We start from the raw sequence: 14,980 nt of genomic DNA, 5'->3' as shown, positions 1-14,980 counted from the left end.
TAACACCCTAGCTAGCCCCTTCCCTTCAATCTTTCAAACACTGAAATCACCTGAGGCTGCAGGATCCCAGCCTACCTGACTTTTCTGCAAATCTGAGTCTCCATAACGCTGCTCTGGGCTTATAGGACGTGGTAAAAGTTTTGTGTCTGCAGGTAGGGATTAACACAAACAGGGTGGATAAGGGTAATGGTTCGTATATAAGCAAAATGGCCCCATTGGAAAGCTGTGGCGTTCACCTGCCAAGTGAGGTAATAGGAGGTTCTCACTCCACTACTTGCTCTGCTCTGTGGACGTACACAGTAGTGGAACAAGGAGAGGTTCAGAAAGCCTTGCCCCCAAGCAGTCTGAGACACACCATAACACCTCTTCAGAAAAATGTATTGTGATAAGGGAAGCAGTTTAGACAGCAGAGGTTACAGTTGGGGACTCTCAACAGCCCATCCCACGGGCTGGGACAGGTGACTCTAATTCAATTGACTAGGGTGTCACGCCCCTGTGACCAGGTTCCTCTGGCCACGTCAGCACCTAGTATGTGGAATATTGGATAACTGGTGGACACCACTCAGATGAAGCACAGATCCTTTAGAGTGTGTCTGGGGAGCAGTTTAGCACCGAGACAGACTTGGCCTTCAGCTCCCTCATACCCCCAGCACCTGCCTTTGAGCTGGGCAGGACTGAAGCTTTGTCTACCTATTTTGGTACATCTGAAGGTCGGGGGTCAAGTGAGCTAGAAGAGCCAGCCATTCCTAGAGCCTCTCCTCACTTTCAAGTGTTGATATTCCCGTTCAACTTGAATCTGAGTTATCTAGTCAAAGGTGCCTGGGCACTTGGGATCAGAGGACCGTTACTGAGGTTACCAGAGCCTTCTGTGCATTTCAGAGCATCTACTTCCATGTCATGATGGAAGCCTTACCAATGAGCCAAGAAACAGCTAAGGTGCCAGGGGCTCATAGCCTCCCTGAGGTAGCCTTAGGAGGGCCCTGTACCTCCACTTTGTCAAAAAATGGCACTCAGGAGCAACTGTAATCTTCCTCAGAACACCCAGGACTGTGGTTGACTGCTACCTCATTTGCACAAAGACGTGCATGGATCCCTCCCCTCCGAGGTCTGCATTGGGGAATCAGAAGCAGGAAAAGCCAGGACAGAGAGAAGCTATAGTGGGATTCTAGTCAGATGGCTTCATAACTGCCTTGAAGATAGCACCTCTGGAAGGCCAATTAGTAGAGAGGAGCAAGACAGAAAGCAATGGTCTAGACATGTAGACAAGCAAACCCAGCACTGTTCCCAGACCCCCCCCCCCACACACACACAGGGTTTCTCTGTACAACAGTCCTGTCTGTCCTGAAACTTGATTTGTAGACCAAGCCGACACTGGGACTAAAAGCATAGGCCACCACACCCAGTTCCTGAAGGCTGTATATTTAGGAGAGGCCTGTGTGGGGTACTTGTGCTTGGAACCTGTTCCCAGCAAGAGCTGTGTAGACAAAGTACTGAGTGGCACTGGCCACGATGCTCTCAACTGGGGACAAGAGAGAAGAAGGCTAGAGGTCGCAGGCAACCAAACAGAACATGGGCCACGCCAAAAGACAAAGTCTAAAGAGTTTATTCAGAAAAGGCCTCACTTGGCACCAGACTAATGAAGAGGCCCCTCCCTCTAGACCCTTAGGGTCTGATCACAACGCAGGGCTCAGAGGGCAGTGGAGGAGGACACAGTGAGGTAAGGAGGGTTCTGAAGGCCTTGGCCTTCCCTGAGGGCAGGGCCTCAGTCCCTCTGGTGGCCACTTCAGTGACCACTAGGGAGAGGCCAGCACTGTGGGGCACCAAGAAGAGCCTATGACAGAGCTCTGGACTCAGAAACCCCCTGCAGTGGGCTGAGTAGGACTGAGATGCACCTCTAAGGCTTTGGGGGTTCAGCAGAGGCCTCAATCCTTGCCAACTCCTCTGACTCATCCACTGAGGTTCCCACAGTGTCAGAGTCAGGGTCCTCCACAGGGCTCTTAGAGGCAGCTTGCTCCGGCCCCACCACCTGGCTGTTTGGGTCCTCCGGCCCCACCTGGCTGTTTGGGTCCTCCGGCCCCACCTGGCTTTTGGAATCCTCTGCCCCCACCTGGCTATTTGGGTCCTCTGCCCCTACCTGGCTTTTGGAATCCTCTGCCCCCACCTGGCTGTTTGGGTCCTCCGTCCCCACCTGGCTGTTTGGGTCCTCCGGCCCCACCTGGTTGTTTGGGTCCTCTGGCCCATTCCCATCCTTTTGGGCCTCAGGACACTCTGAAGGGGTAGGAGGCAGGGCACTGGCCTGCATTTGAGTGTTACTGACTACTCCATCACCCTCAGCCCCTTCCTCCACCTTCCTCCGCTTCCTTACCTCATTAGCCACCCTGGCCACAGGACAGGGCGGTTCAGCCTCCCTGGGCTCCTGGCTGATAGGGCTAAGGGCACATTCCTCAAGGTTAAGGGCAATTTTCTCTACCTCAGAGACACCCTGGGGATCTGCCTCCCCTGGGACCTGCTCCTGCCTGTTCCCCTCCAACTTCCTTTTCTTGCTCTCCTTGGGACTCAGGGACTTAGCTTCATCCCTCTGGTCCCCATCCAAGGTTCCCCCATCTGAGGGCTTTGTGTTCAGCAGTGAGGGATCCTCAGCTGTTCCACTGTCCCCACTCAGGTCCCTTCCAGATCCACAGGTCCGACCCTGGGTGCCAGCCTCTTGGGAGGGGTCCCTGGAGCCCTCATCTTTATCTGCCTGCCCTGGTCCCGTCAGTGGCTGGGGTATGGTCTGGGGCTTGAATCTCCGCAGCTTGTCACGGGGCCCCCAGACAAACTCTCGGCGAGGCTTGAAGTGCTCCCAGGCAAAGTGCACAAGCTCCCGGCGCTGGTGCCGGCAGCGCACAGCGAACAGGAAGTAGTCCAGGGCACTCTGGCGCACGCTGGGCAGTTTGTGCTGTACAAGGGTCTCCTCCAGGAAGAAGCGGACCAGGGGTGCCTGGTAGTGTTCTAAGCCCAGCTCACCCAGTGACTTGAGGATGCGTGTAATACGCAGGTTGTTGTGGCTGTGGCTGTGAAGGTAAGTAAGAAGAGGTTGGATGGACCCGGCTCTAGGGATGCACATCTGGCAAAGGCACCCCCGGTTGGCTCCATCTCAGAGTTTCCAGGGTCTTCTCAGAGCCCCACCTAGGAAAATGATCTGGGTACCCTTGACCTGTGGACTGCATTTGCAAGTCCTGGGAGATGCTCCAGTCCATGGACTCCTGTCTGGGAAATGTTGCTGAAAGCCAGAAAAGGCTGACATCCTGGCAGACCCAGAGTGACTGTGCTATCTGTCGACCTCCCTCGCCCCTGCTTTCTGGGTATATGGAAGGGAATTAAACACTCCCAAACCAAGGAACTCCACAACTCCTGCCACGTGGCAACACCTGTGGGTGAAGCAGGCATGAGAGCCTGTATTAGGCCTCTCTGTTTGAAACCCAGCCCCAGATACTAACGGGGAGCAACAGGGATGGGTGATACCAGCAGGGACCTGTCCTTACCTGTTCAGATTGTGGAAGCGCGGCTGGAAGTTCTGTGCACGGCATACAGCACCCGTGTCCCGGTCCTCAAGGTGGATCCCATAGAAGCCCAGCATGAGCTCATAGGCCCGGACAAGACGCTCTCTGACTTCCTTGGAGCTTTTAAATGCCTAGAAAACAATCCCCTGGGACTCAGGTGCCCCTCTCACTGATCACTGTTCCCAAGGAGCACTGGGTGGGCCCCTGGGCAATGCTTCCCTTAGACCCTGACTCAGCCTGAGGGTAAGACAACACCAATACATTTCCAGCTTTCTTCTCCGAGAGGCCAAGAGGTCACCTCTGTCCTGAGTCACCTGCCATAAGGTGTTCCTTGCTTTTGCCCCCTGACCTCCCAGCCCTCATCTCTACTCCTTAGTCTCTTAGAGCAGCCTCTTTTCTCTGAGGTCCCCACGAGTGGGACCATGGGACTCTTTTGGCCTGAGACAGCACAGACGCTATCTCAGAATGACTGCAAGCAGGGGTAGCTCTCCCCCTTTCTGGCCTAGGAGGAATCCTTACCTCAACCTCCTTCAGTGTGAGGGGCTTGGCGTGCCAGTTCACTCCTGGTTCCCGCAGAGGAAACAGCCTGAGAAGAAGGTAAGGATACAAACTCTGTAGTGCCCCGCAGCAGCTCCGTTATTTTGTTTTGAACTCAGTGTCTCTCTTTCATCTCTGGGAGGAGCTAGCTGGCCTTTCTTACCCACCGAACTAGAGTCTAGCCTATGGGCTTGGTGGGCTATGTGGTAGAAATCAAAATGGCGGAGACCAGTGTGCCTTTCACCTTTCGGGGGCAGAGTTTTCGTTCCTAGGGTTTCACAGCTTGTTCTTTCTTGTCATTAACCCTGCAGAACTATTCCTACAATGGACTCCATGACAAGAGGATACTGAGAACAGCCCAGTGGGCTGTCCTCAAGCAGGGGATGTTATAGTTGCCAGGAAATGGCATTATTTCTGAGTCTACTGTGTGATATCTCTCTTAAGTCCTGCTAACCTCCAGATGAGGTCCAGCTCCAACTCCCCCTGGGGACATATACTCCTGCCCACAGACCTGTCACAACAGCCCCCATAGTGCCCAAGAACAGGGATGCTGACTAAGGTACATAGGCAGGAGAGGAAGGAGTATTTCACTACACACCTGGACCTGGACATGGCATGAAAGCTCGCGCCTAAGTGTCCCGCCCCTTTCCTAAGGCTCATCTCACTCACCACTGGATGTAGGAGTGATTCTCTTCCAGGAGGTCATAGTTGTCTTTCCAGTTCTGAAGAATGTCCTCGATGAGAGCCCCTAGACACCCCATGGAGAGAAGTCAGGTACAGAGCTATCAAACCACTGCCTACCCTCAAGTCCTTTAGGGTCCTCAGCTCGGCAGAGCTCTCGGTAGCTCATCTGATATAAGAACACCCTGGTTTTAGGTAACCGGCCCACTTCTGTAGGTAAGAGGTGTGATACTTCCTCTCTGGGACATATACCCTCTCAGCCAGGAAGCTGTGCGCAGGAGGAATCTCCATAGAGACTGAGTGTGGAGCATGATCTAGGGAGATGCCTTTGTCAGGCCAGGCAACAAACATCTCAGCTGTGTGGACACATGGTCTTTTCCAGGCTCTGTCAAAATCTGACTACATAAATGGATGGCTGTGACAAACACCAACAGAACTCTACTCACTGTTTAACTTCAGTGTTTGTGCCATGAAACATATATGGTGGCTCAGGCCTGCCTACAGCCTCAGCACTTGAGAGGCCGAGATGGAAGATCCTGAGTTTGAGGCCAACCTGGGCTACACAGAAAGACCATTTAAAACCTCAAAGGCTTACTCTCTGGCCCTTCAACCTAATATCCTAAGATCCAAGCTCCAATCCCCTTGGCAGCCTAAAGCGGGTATTGCATGGCCATGTGAAAGCCTTAACTGGATTGATGACAACAGGCAGCCTGAACCAGGGTCCTAACAGACTAGATAACCGGTTGAGAGCAGAGGTGCTGGGACGGAGAGGACAGGTACCATTTGGCTGGAAGCAGATCTCATTTTTGTAGAAGCTCAGGTTGCACATGTCACCATTGCAGTCTTGATCTGTCAAATCCTGAAGAGCCAGAGAAAGGGAGGCTGAGGACTCTCTGAGGGCCCCTCAGCCTCACGCAGCCAGGAGTGGGACAGCTGTTTAAGATCCCAAAGCTCGGCCTGGGATCCTTTCTGTGAGCAAGGGTAGGTTTGGAGGAAAACACTACCTCCTTCTCTCCACCAATAGAGGCCATACATGGTAGACCTCCCCTTCTGTACCTCAAAAATACCACAGGGATTGCCAGTAACTAACGCATGGGCACAGAGGAGAGGGTCTGGAGATGCTCCCATGTCCCAGCCAGGGAGCCCTGTGTGAGGCACTGAGCCACATGTTCTGTCAGGGGGCTGAAGCTAGCCCCTCGTTTTAAACCTATGCTCTGAGGCCCAGGTCGGGCAACATGCTCTACCACCCCATAACTGGAAGGGTATGGATCTGAACTGACAGTGCACTTGTCTTCCAGACAACGAGGAACACACCCAAGAACCCAAAACTGGATTTTCATCAGGCCGGGGGATGCTCTATTTGGGGAGAGGGCTGTGTCTTTCGGCAGGGGCCGCAGGAACCTACCGGGTAGTTGTGCCGGTATCTTTGCATGTCCTGCATAGCACGCCAGTTTCGGTACCCTGTCATCCTGGACTGGGGAGAGAATACAAGGGATGAGGTTCTGGGAAGTGTCCAGGATGAAGGCAGCCTGGTTTGGGCCAACCACCACAGAGCTCCACACAAGAGGAATGGGTGTTTCTGTTTCTTTTTCTTCTGGTCCCCACCCAGGGTTCTGAGAAGACAGATCTAGAAACCTAGAGAAACATCCCTCCGTTTGAACACAGACAGTGGGACTAGAATACTCAGCAAACACCTCTGCCCCTTTCAATACTCGATTTCCCCCTGTAGGAAGCCCTGGCCCAGGCTAGCCTGCGCACTGCCAAAGTGTGGCTGATGCTTTTCTGTCCTCAAGTCCCAGCTGCATCTCCTCTTTGGTCTGCTGGTCAACCACACTTTGGTCCAAGCTCTATAGTGCCCCGCCCCTCCAACCCCAGACCTCTTGAGTACTGTAGTATTTCTACAGTACTCCCCAAGAGGAGCTACTCTGCCAGTCACAGCATCAAGAAAAAAACCCTAGATGCCTCCAGGTGGGTCTGATGGATGGATGAATGAGGCCTCCTCGTCTTTGTAAACCTCTGTTTTTCCCTGACCCGATGTGACAAAGACACTGCGTCGGCAGGCCTGGGATTGGCTCTTAAGTGACTGCTTCAGGTGGGACCTAAGAGCTTTTGTGGAGAAACGGCAATTCTATCAGAGCTTTTGGGAGGCATTACAACCCATAGGAGGAGCCTGGGCCTGCACTGTAAACCTGACCACCAGCCTCAGCTTCATCCCAATGTGGTCAGGCAGAGGCCAGCTCTGGCTTGCCTGAGAGCTTCTCCAGATTCTGGGCCGCTTTCCCATAAATATCAGACAACTAGAGATGGTAGCAATGGGGAAAATGGATTCTGGGGTCATAGCCCTCACTCTCGTTTTTTCTAGGCTCTCCATCACACCTGAAAACACAGCTATAAGCAGGTTAGTGCGTCTTACAGAATGCCACTGAGGCTTACACGATGCTTGCTACAAAAGTATACCGGGAACAAGCTCCTGGTAGCAACAAAAAGTTACCAGCGCTAAGGGGCAGACAGACAGACCCCTGCTCCTGGCCTCTTAGGCCCGGTTCACTGCTATCTGCAGTGGGGTGGGGGCTGAGTGTGGAGCGGAGGGAGGGCAACCCGAGGGAGGGCCACCTACGCAGGATGAGGCCCTGGGGCGCGTTCTGACGTCACCCACGTACGACCCCCATCAGTCGCTTCCCTGACGTCACCAGCGCTCGGTCAGGCACGGCCTGGGCCCGGCGACCCCCTAGGGGATAGCGGCCTGGGCCGGGCGATCGCGGCCTGGAGTCGTCCTATCGCCCTCCCGTCCTCCTGCGCCGCACCTGGAACAGGCTTGGCCGTGCCTCCTCCGCGTCGCCGTCATCGTCGCCCGTGTCCTCATCGGTCGTATCATCCGCCTGGCCATCCTCGCCGTCCTCCTCGCTCTCCTCCTCCCAGGTGGAATCACAGTCCGGGTCGTCCATACTCGACAAGCAGGAGGACCCGCTTTCTGCGGAAAGGAAAGTGAAAGAGGAGGAAGCGCGGGGGCGGGGCGGCGCCAGGTCCCGCCCACCGCTCAGTTTCCGCCGTTGCGCGGAGTCCCCCAGCAAAGGCAGCTACGCTTGGAGCTAGGCGGGAAGCGGTGTCCAGGAGAAGGCATTTCCCCAACCCCCCCATACAGTCCTACACCCCAGAAGGACAACCCCTGGAGCCTGTGCACCGGGATTCCTGCCCCTATCCCCTTCCGGAAGATGCACCACCTCGGACTCAGTCCCAAGTCCTCCACCTAGAGATTTCACTTCCCCTGCAGACTATCCCTTCCCTCCAGAGAGGAGGCTAGGGAGGATTCTCCTCAGTCCTTTTCTGCCAGAGAGGACTGCTGGTGCAGGTTCCTAATCTTCGTGAATCTGTCTAACAGCAGTCATCCCTGGCTGGCCTTCTGTGTCCATACTAGCTCATTTTGTATCTGTATGTGTTTGTGTGTATGTATTTGGCTGCCCATGGACACCAGAGGTCGGTGTTGAGAATTTCCTCACTCAGTAGCTTGTCCACTTACATTCTGAGAGTTTTCACTTACCTGGAGTTCATAGGTTACATGAGGCTGGCTATCCAGGAAATCCCTGGGCTACTACTGTCTCAGCGCTGGAATTACAGGTACACACCACCAAGCCCAGCTTCTAGGTGGTGATCTAACACAGGCTCTCCCACTAGCAAGGATTTTTTTTTTTTAAAGCAATTGAACCATCTCCACATTCCCTCTGTGAGTTCTGTCCCACTCCTGTGCACTGCAAATTTCCTGGACTCATGTGGCTAAGTAGCCTTTGAATTTAGGTGGACTTTACTGATGACTGTGGCCATGTGCCTGGGCTTGTTATGTAACATACTGTTTGAAGCAAGATAGCAATGGAAAGGAGACATGGGTGGGTAGCAGGGTTGGGGTGGAGTGGGGTAAGGACTGGCATTCCACCATGGTTGAAGTTTCTCATCAGTTGAGAGTTCTGAATTCTGGGACAGTTGACAAAATGTGCTTGAAGGCTGCCTACATAGAGAAATTAATCCTTTTATATAGCTGTATTCCAAATAATGTTAATCAGGGTTATGTGTATGTGTGTATTTGATCTTCAAGTGTGGCCTTACTTCTTGACTAGATAGGAACCTGTAATATTCTGGGAATCTCATAGTAAAAATATATTGTCTCTAGCAACAGTCCAGTATGTAAGAGACTACAGTATGACCTGTTGAACTTCCCTAGAGTTGGAAACTCAAAAACCACCAAAATCAGACTGATGGGCTACTGTAGAGACTTAGACGTCCCTCAATCCCTGGGACCCAGATAGTAGAAGGCAAGAAGTGACTTCTGAACGTTCTCTGATTTCCACATGCACCCACACAAATACATATGTTCATTAAGTAAAAATGTAAACTCGGGGGGTTGGGGATTTAGCTCAGTGGTAGAGCACTTGCCTAGCAAGCGCAAGGCCCTGGGTTCAGTCCCCAGCTCCGAAAAAAAGAAAAAAGAAAAAAACAATGTAAACTCGGGCTGTCTTTGATCTTTGCCCCAGTGCTTCTGACACCGACCATGCTCAGGCTGGCACCTGGTTAAAATGCCATTAGATAGGGAAGCTGTACATGGGATGTTAGTGGGTCCCTTGGGTGAATGCCCCCTCTCCCACAACTGTCCTAGAAAGCTGAAAGATGGACATGCCATGGGCTGACAGTAATATTTGCAAGAGGCAGTGTGCCATGCTGCTTGGACCCAGTTGTGACATTTCGTAGGGATGAAGGGCCATGCCTGTGAATCACAAGGTCAGAATAGCTCAGGAAGGCAGCAGGTTTCACTTCAGATTGGGACACTGGGCTGTTGGGGAACAAACAGAAAATAATCCTCAAGGCAAATGCCTTGACCAGGCCTAGTGGCATGCTCTCATGGCCCTAGATTGTTCTTTCAGATGGGTTTAGAAGAGTGAGCCTGACCAGAGAGGACCTCTGTCCTGATCGTCACATACGTCTCGTCAGGTTGTCACCATCTGCCCTCCGTTTCTCCTGCTAGTAGTGGATTCAACAGCTAGGCTTCTTCCACAGAACAGGCCTCTAGTAGTGGACACTGGGGAGGGACAGGCCATTTCCCCAAACATGCTGTAACACCTCTTTCCCTGTCTCTTGCACTGAACACACAAGCACTGGTCCAGGTCTGAATGCAGTGTACAGGGCTGCCACTTCATCTAGCTAGCTCACCTGTGTCAACTCAGGATGCTCCCTATGCCAGGGAGCTGGGTCTAGTGGTACGTTTATGGTGACCCAACTGCCCTGACTAGAAGTGGCTGATGTAGGCCAGCTTGGAGTGCCACAGCAGGCCAGCTCTCATTGCCTGGGACCCTGCAGATGGCAGGGGGGGTTTCAGCCACAGGCAGTAGTCAAGATGGTCTGACAGTTCACTGTGCTCATCCACCCAACAGCTGGACTTGGCTATGGAGGACAATAGGCAGCGGCCAGGTAGGCAGGAGTTGGGGGTGGGTGTCCTATGAGTCTCTGATGAAGGCTCATAACCTTACTGCATCCAGCGATGCCAAGAAGTCATCTTAAGTGTACCCTATGGTTATGAGTCCTAGAGTGGGGGACCCTTTCCTCTGTAGGAAGAATTTAAAAACCAACTTGTTTTAGTAGCAAATCACACAACTCCCAAGATAGTTTTTTTAATGCTTTAATATCCTGCAAATGAAAATGTACTTCAGCCATCAGGCCACTGGCTTTTCAGCCTGATGGCTATTCCTTTGTTCCACCCCCTTATTTGGTCTTTTCCAAGATACTAAAATTACAAAAATAACCGCTAAAAATTCTCTGTATCTGGCATATAAAAACAGCCAGACGTATCTCAGTAGTTACCTTAAAACAAAACAGCTCAAAAAAACACATCACAGGTTTAACTTCTGCAGTATTTTTCTTCATACAAAACACTAGTAAAATAGGCTTCTTAAAAATTAAATAGTGAAATACCAACTAAATTATATACACTATTACAGTACAAGTGAATGAGGCAAAATATCCAGTTCTATTTCCCAGATGGGGGAGGCCTTCTGTGCACAGTGTGTGCTGTGTGAACTCCAAATACACCTTCTCTGGATGCCAGTGCACAATGGAGTCTTACAGGAAAAGCAGATGCAAAGAGTGGGCACCCAGGGAGGATGCGTGGCTCCTGAGGACAGTGAGGGTGACGTCTTATTGCTTGCTGACTCTTGGTCCTCTGGCCCACGCACCTGCTCTTCTCCACACACTGTGGGCATAAGGGAACTGACCAGGAGAAAGCAAGAGGCTGGCTCAGAGGCTTCGCCATCCAGCAGAGTGGACACCGGTCTTGCTGGCCTTTTGGACCAATCAGGTGCTCTGGAGGTCTGATGACACAGCGGAAGCCCCACTAGCATCTCTGCTGGATGGCCACATTCACCCAGGGACCTGAGGACAGGCAGCTGGAGCATCTCTTGGCCACCTGGGGCTGAGGTGTCTATGTGCGGCGCCTCTTGGCAGCACTGGGGCTGGAGGGATTGCTGTTGGCAGTCAGGACCTTGTCAGTGACCCGGCTGCGTTTCCGCTTGTCTGCCCCTTCTTTGCACCCCAAGTCTGAGGAGTTCTTCTCTTTGTCTTTGCTGGATTTTTCTAATGCTTTCCCCAAGCTCCCTGAAGATGAAAAAACTGGGAAACAAAATCATTTGGCTGAAAACAGAATATCCAGAAACTCATCTCATTTTCCTCTTCAGCTAGAGAAACCAGACTTACATCAGGCGTTCAGACCCAGTATGTTCCCCGGGTAAGTGCCCTTTACAGCTGGGCTCGAAGAGAAACCGAGTCTCTCAGGGGGTCTCCTGTCTGAGCCCACCCGATGCCCCAACCTTGGCCTTGGTTCCTTCCTCATGGCACTCAAGAGGCCCCCAGCCTTGGCCTTGGCCCCTTCCTTCATGGCTCTCAAAGGCCCCCAGCCTTGGCCTCGGCTCCTTCCTCATGGCTCTCAGAGGCCCTCCTGCACTGAGTTCATCTGTAAGTGATGCTTCGATCCTGACTCTTGGCTTCCTGACCTCACTCTGCCTGAGGCTGGCCCGTGGTGAGGAGACTGGGGGTGGTGACTGCTCCAATAGGCACTTCCCACTCACCATCATCAGCCCCACTGTGGGGGTCCACATCCTCCTTCATCTCCTCCTTCATTTCTTCTTCAATGACCACTTTTCCTGTGGAGGAGACAGCTGCCGTTCACTGGAAACCCACGGTGGTGGCCAGCGCTGGGGGACGGTCTGGCCAGGACTGCTTCCGACTCTCGCTGCCCACACAGGCCTCGGCGTCCATCGTAAGACGGCATCCATCAGGAGACTGCCTTTGAGCACCGCTCGCCCCAGCCCTTGGCTCCCCAAACCTCCCAGGCGCCACTGGAGGCGTGGTCTGAGCAGGGTCCTTACACCTCCCTGGAGGCCCCAGACCTCCCCACCTTTGGCCTGGTGAGGCTTTTTTTATTCCCAGCCCTGGTGGTGGCTGAGTCTCACCTTCTCGGACTTCCTGAATGATCTCATCGGGAAGGACAAAGTTCCTCTCTGGATTTGGGAATGGCAGAATCTCAGACTCGTGCTGCCGGCACAAAGCGTTTTGTATTTTCAAGAAACAGAAAACAGGGTCTCCGCTCACTAAGCTGTACGGAGGAGCAGGCTGGAGGCTGTGAGCTGGTGGGGCTCCTTGCTCCAGCTTGCAGAGTCCACCTCAGCTGGGCTTCTCAGATGACTAGGGAGGGCCAGGCTAGCACCAGCCAAACCAAACCAGAGGAGAGGACCAGGTTCATGCCACCGAGAGAGCCCTGGAGTCATAGCAGCTCCCCTGATGTGCTCACAAGGACCTGACCATTGTAACACTCCCACCAGGACAATGTATCCAGGGGCATCATGACCAACCACAAGCCCCTACAGCCCCACCCATCCTGGTTACGTAGTCTCACTGCCTGCCAGACACTGCAGACAAACCTGACTAGCAAGGTTACTAGTTACCTGCATACGAGTCAGACACTGCCAGCTCTCCAAACCAGTTACCTAGCTACCCTCTCCGCTCTCAGAAGAGGAACAGTCTGGCTCCCACAGTATACAGATTCTCAAAGGACTCTAATACCGACACTGCACCCTATTACTGCTTTTTACGGTGGCTGAGGCTTCTCTGTCATCTCAGCGCCCAACTATCTCCTTGACACTTTGTGCCACCCAATCTAAAGTAGGTGCCCTGAGAAAGTGGTCAGTGAATCCCTCGTTTGTGCTTTTCACAGCAGGATTGAGGAAGGAGCCTCATCTTTTGAGATCTTTGCATACCAAACCCCAAGTGAGAAGTGGGCTCTGTCCTGTACCACAGAGGACTCTGGGAAGGCAGCATCCGGGACTTGACTCCACCTTCAGCCCCCAAATGAGTGGGCCAGGGTCCAACTCACCAGTGCCTGCATGTCGTACATAGTGCTCAAATGGTCCCAGATCACCTTGGATGGAACCTGGCGCCCAATATTCTGGCTGAACTTGTCTCGGATACAAATCATGTGGAAGTGTCGATTCACCCCTGAGAGGCAGGACAGTGGGTTGAGGGTTAGGATAGCACCTCTGTGCAGAGGACATGGGTGTAGGAGGGGCAGGAGTGTGCAAACCGCAGGTGCAAGTGTTGCAGGAGTCAAGTGTCAAAGGGGACGAAGGGTGCCACAAGGCAGGTGGTTAGGGTGTATAGTAGGCGGGTCCTGGGCATAGGGGCTGCAGAGGCGGGGAGAATGGAGGCGTTCCCTGGGGTAGGAGTGTCTCAAGGGCAGGGAAGTCAGGAGTGTCCCCTGGGAGAGGGCTTCTCGGGAAGGAAAGTCATGGGCTCTTGGACTAACAGGGCACCCTAGAGTGGGAGGTCCCGCCCGTGCGGGGTCGCAGGCTCCGCCAGCCCGCCCGACGGTTTATCCCGCCCCACCCCCACGCCGGTGCGCGGCGCGGCGCTCACCGACAGGCTTGTGGCCCAGCATGGCGTGGAAGAGGCACACTTCCACTTCAGGGCTCCACACCACCGTCTCCTCAGCAGGGCTCGGGGCTGCCTCGCCTGGGCCCTTATCGCCTGGGGCGCCCGTGCCGCCTACCTCGGCCTCCCCCATGGCCGCCGGCGAGCGACGAGCGCCCGGCGCGAGAAGGGCTACTACAGGCTCCGCGCAGGCGCACTTGGTGTGGAGGGCGCGCACTCGCAGGGCTCGGGAACGCCGCGTGCCCGGGTCCGCGCAGGCGCAACGAAGGCTGGCTTCCGGTGCAGCAGCGACTCCTGGTGGTTGACCCTTTTACTGCCTATGACTCTGTCCCGAGACGGAGCAGGAACAAACCTCATGCTTTAAAAATGCACCAGCTGGGCCTTCAGAGAGGGAGAGGCGAGCGGATCTCTCTGAGTTCTGAGTCAGCCAATTCGGCATAGCATGACACGGCCCAAAAAAATCTGGGCTTCACCTGAGTAGATAACTTGGAAAAGACTCAGGCTGCACAGCTAGAAGTGTGTCTCCCTTTGCCAGTGATAAATTGTGCAGTATGTAAATTACACCTCACTAAAACTGTTTAAGAAAAAATAGCTAAAAAGCAACAAACAAACAAACAAACAAACAAAAACCCAGGGGCTAGTGAGATGGTCCGTCCATAGAGATTCTTGTGCACAGACTTAGTAACTGGAGCTCCACCCCTGGATCCTAGAGGGGGCAGGAGAGAAGCAATTCTTAAGAGTTCTACTCTAGGGCTGGAGAGATGGCTTGGCAGAATGCTGACTGCTCTTTCAGAGGTCCTGAGTTCAATTCCCCGCAACCACATGGTGGCTCACGACCATCTATAATGGGATCGGATGCCCTCTTCTGGTGTGTCTGAAGATAGCTACAGTGTATTCATATAAATAAGTTTTTTTTTAAAGTTGTATCTAACCTTTACATGTATACCATGGTATACTCACACTTTTGCACGCGTGCGCACACAGACACACACACACACACACACACACACACACACACACACATAATTAAAGACTTTAAAGCCCAACAACCACATTTAGTAGCCCTGGCCTGGGTGCAAATGACAGTTTCAGAATTAAGTGCTTCATTGGCATCAAAAGACAGAAACCTGGGCTCTGTTGGCCTTACCACCCCCATCGTGTCCCTACAGTGGAGGCTGTCAGAATTTCAGGCAGGTGTTAGTATCTCTACATGGGATTGGGTAGGGTCAAGTGCTAGGCACAGCAGCCTTAAGAACATG

The 14,980-nt window shown here is 53.2% G+C and overlaps 2 protein-coding genes across 4 annotated transcripts; both read right to left on the bottom strand.

The window, feature by feature from the left end:
* Positions 1 to 1,586: 1,586 nt before the first annotated feature.
* Positions 1,587 to 7,803, bottom strand: Ogfr (opioid growth factor receptor). 2 transcript variants are annotated; one of them, XM_032904943.1, is made up of 7 exons: positions 7,565 to 7,803; positions 6,166 to 6,234; positions 5,541 to 5,619; positions 4,749 to 4,827; positions 4,062 to 4,128; positions 3,525 to 3,673; positions 1,587 to 3,053 (listed from the first exon to the last, which is right to left on the bottom strand). In XM_032904943.1, exons 1-7 carry the CDS (start codon positions 7,703 to 7,705, stop codon positions 1,895 to 1,897), a joined length of 1,743 nt encoding a protein of 580 aa, XP_032760834.1. In that variant the 5' UTR covers positions 7,706 to 7,803; the 3' UTR covers positions 1,587 to 1,894. The 2 variants fall into 2 exon arrangements, with proteins under 2 accessions (XP_032760834.1, XP_032760835.1); XM_032904944.1 differs by having other exon boundaries at positions 6,166 to 6,229; positions 7,565 to 7,721.
* A 2,607-nt stretch (positions 7,804 to 10,410) lies between these two features.
* Mrgbp (MRG domain binding protein) lies at positions 10,411 to 13,935 on the bottom strand. 2 transcript variants are annotated; one of them, XM_032904942.1, is made up of 5 exons: positions 13,707 to 13,931; positions 13,168 to 13,289; positions 12,248 to 12,329; positions 11,864 to 11,938; positions 10,411 to 11,408 (listed from the first exon to the last, which is right to left on the bottom strand). In XM_032904942.1, exons 1-5 carry the CDS (start codon positions 13,852 to 13,854, stop codon positions 11,221 to 11,223), a joined length of 615 nt encoding a protein of 204 aa, XP_032760833.1. In that variant the 5' UTR covers positions 13,855 to 13,931; the 3' UTR covers positions 10,411 to 11,220. The 2 variants fall into 2 exon arrangements, 1 of the variants encoding a protein (XP_032760833.1); XR_004388067.1 differs by having other exon boundaries at positions 11,864 to 12,329; positions 13,707 to 13,935.
* Between the last annotated feature and the right edge of the window lie 1,045 nt (positions 13,936 to 14,980).

Source organism: Rattus rattus, chromosome 5 (genome assembly GCF_011064425.1).
Source record: "Rattus rattus isolate New Zealand chromosome 5, Rrattus_CSIRO_v1, whole genome shotgun sequence".
In the NCBI taxonomy this organism is placed as follows: domain Eukaryota; kingdom Metazoa; phylum Chordata; class Mammalia; order Rodentia; family Muridae; genus Rattus; species Rattus rattus.
The sequence above is the reverse complement of the archived record's forward strand: the minus strand, read 5'-3'. Positions and strand labels throughout refer to the sequence as shown.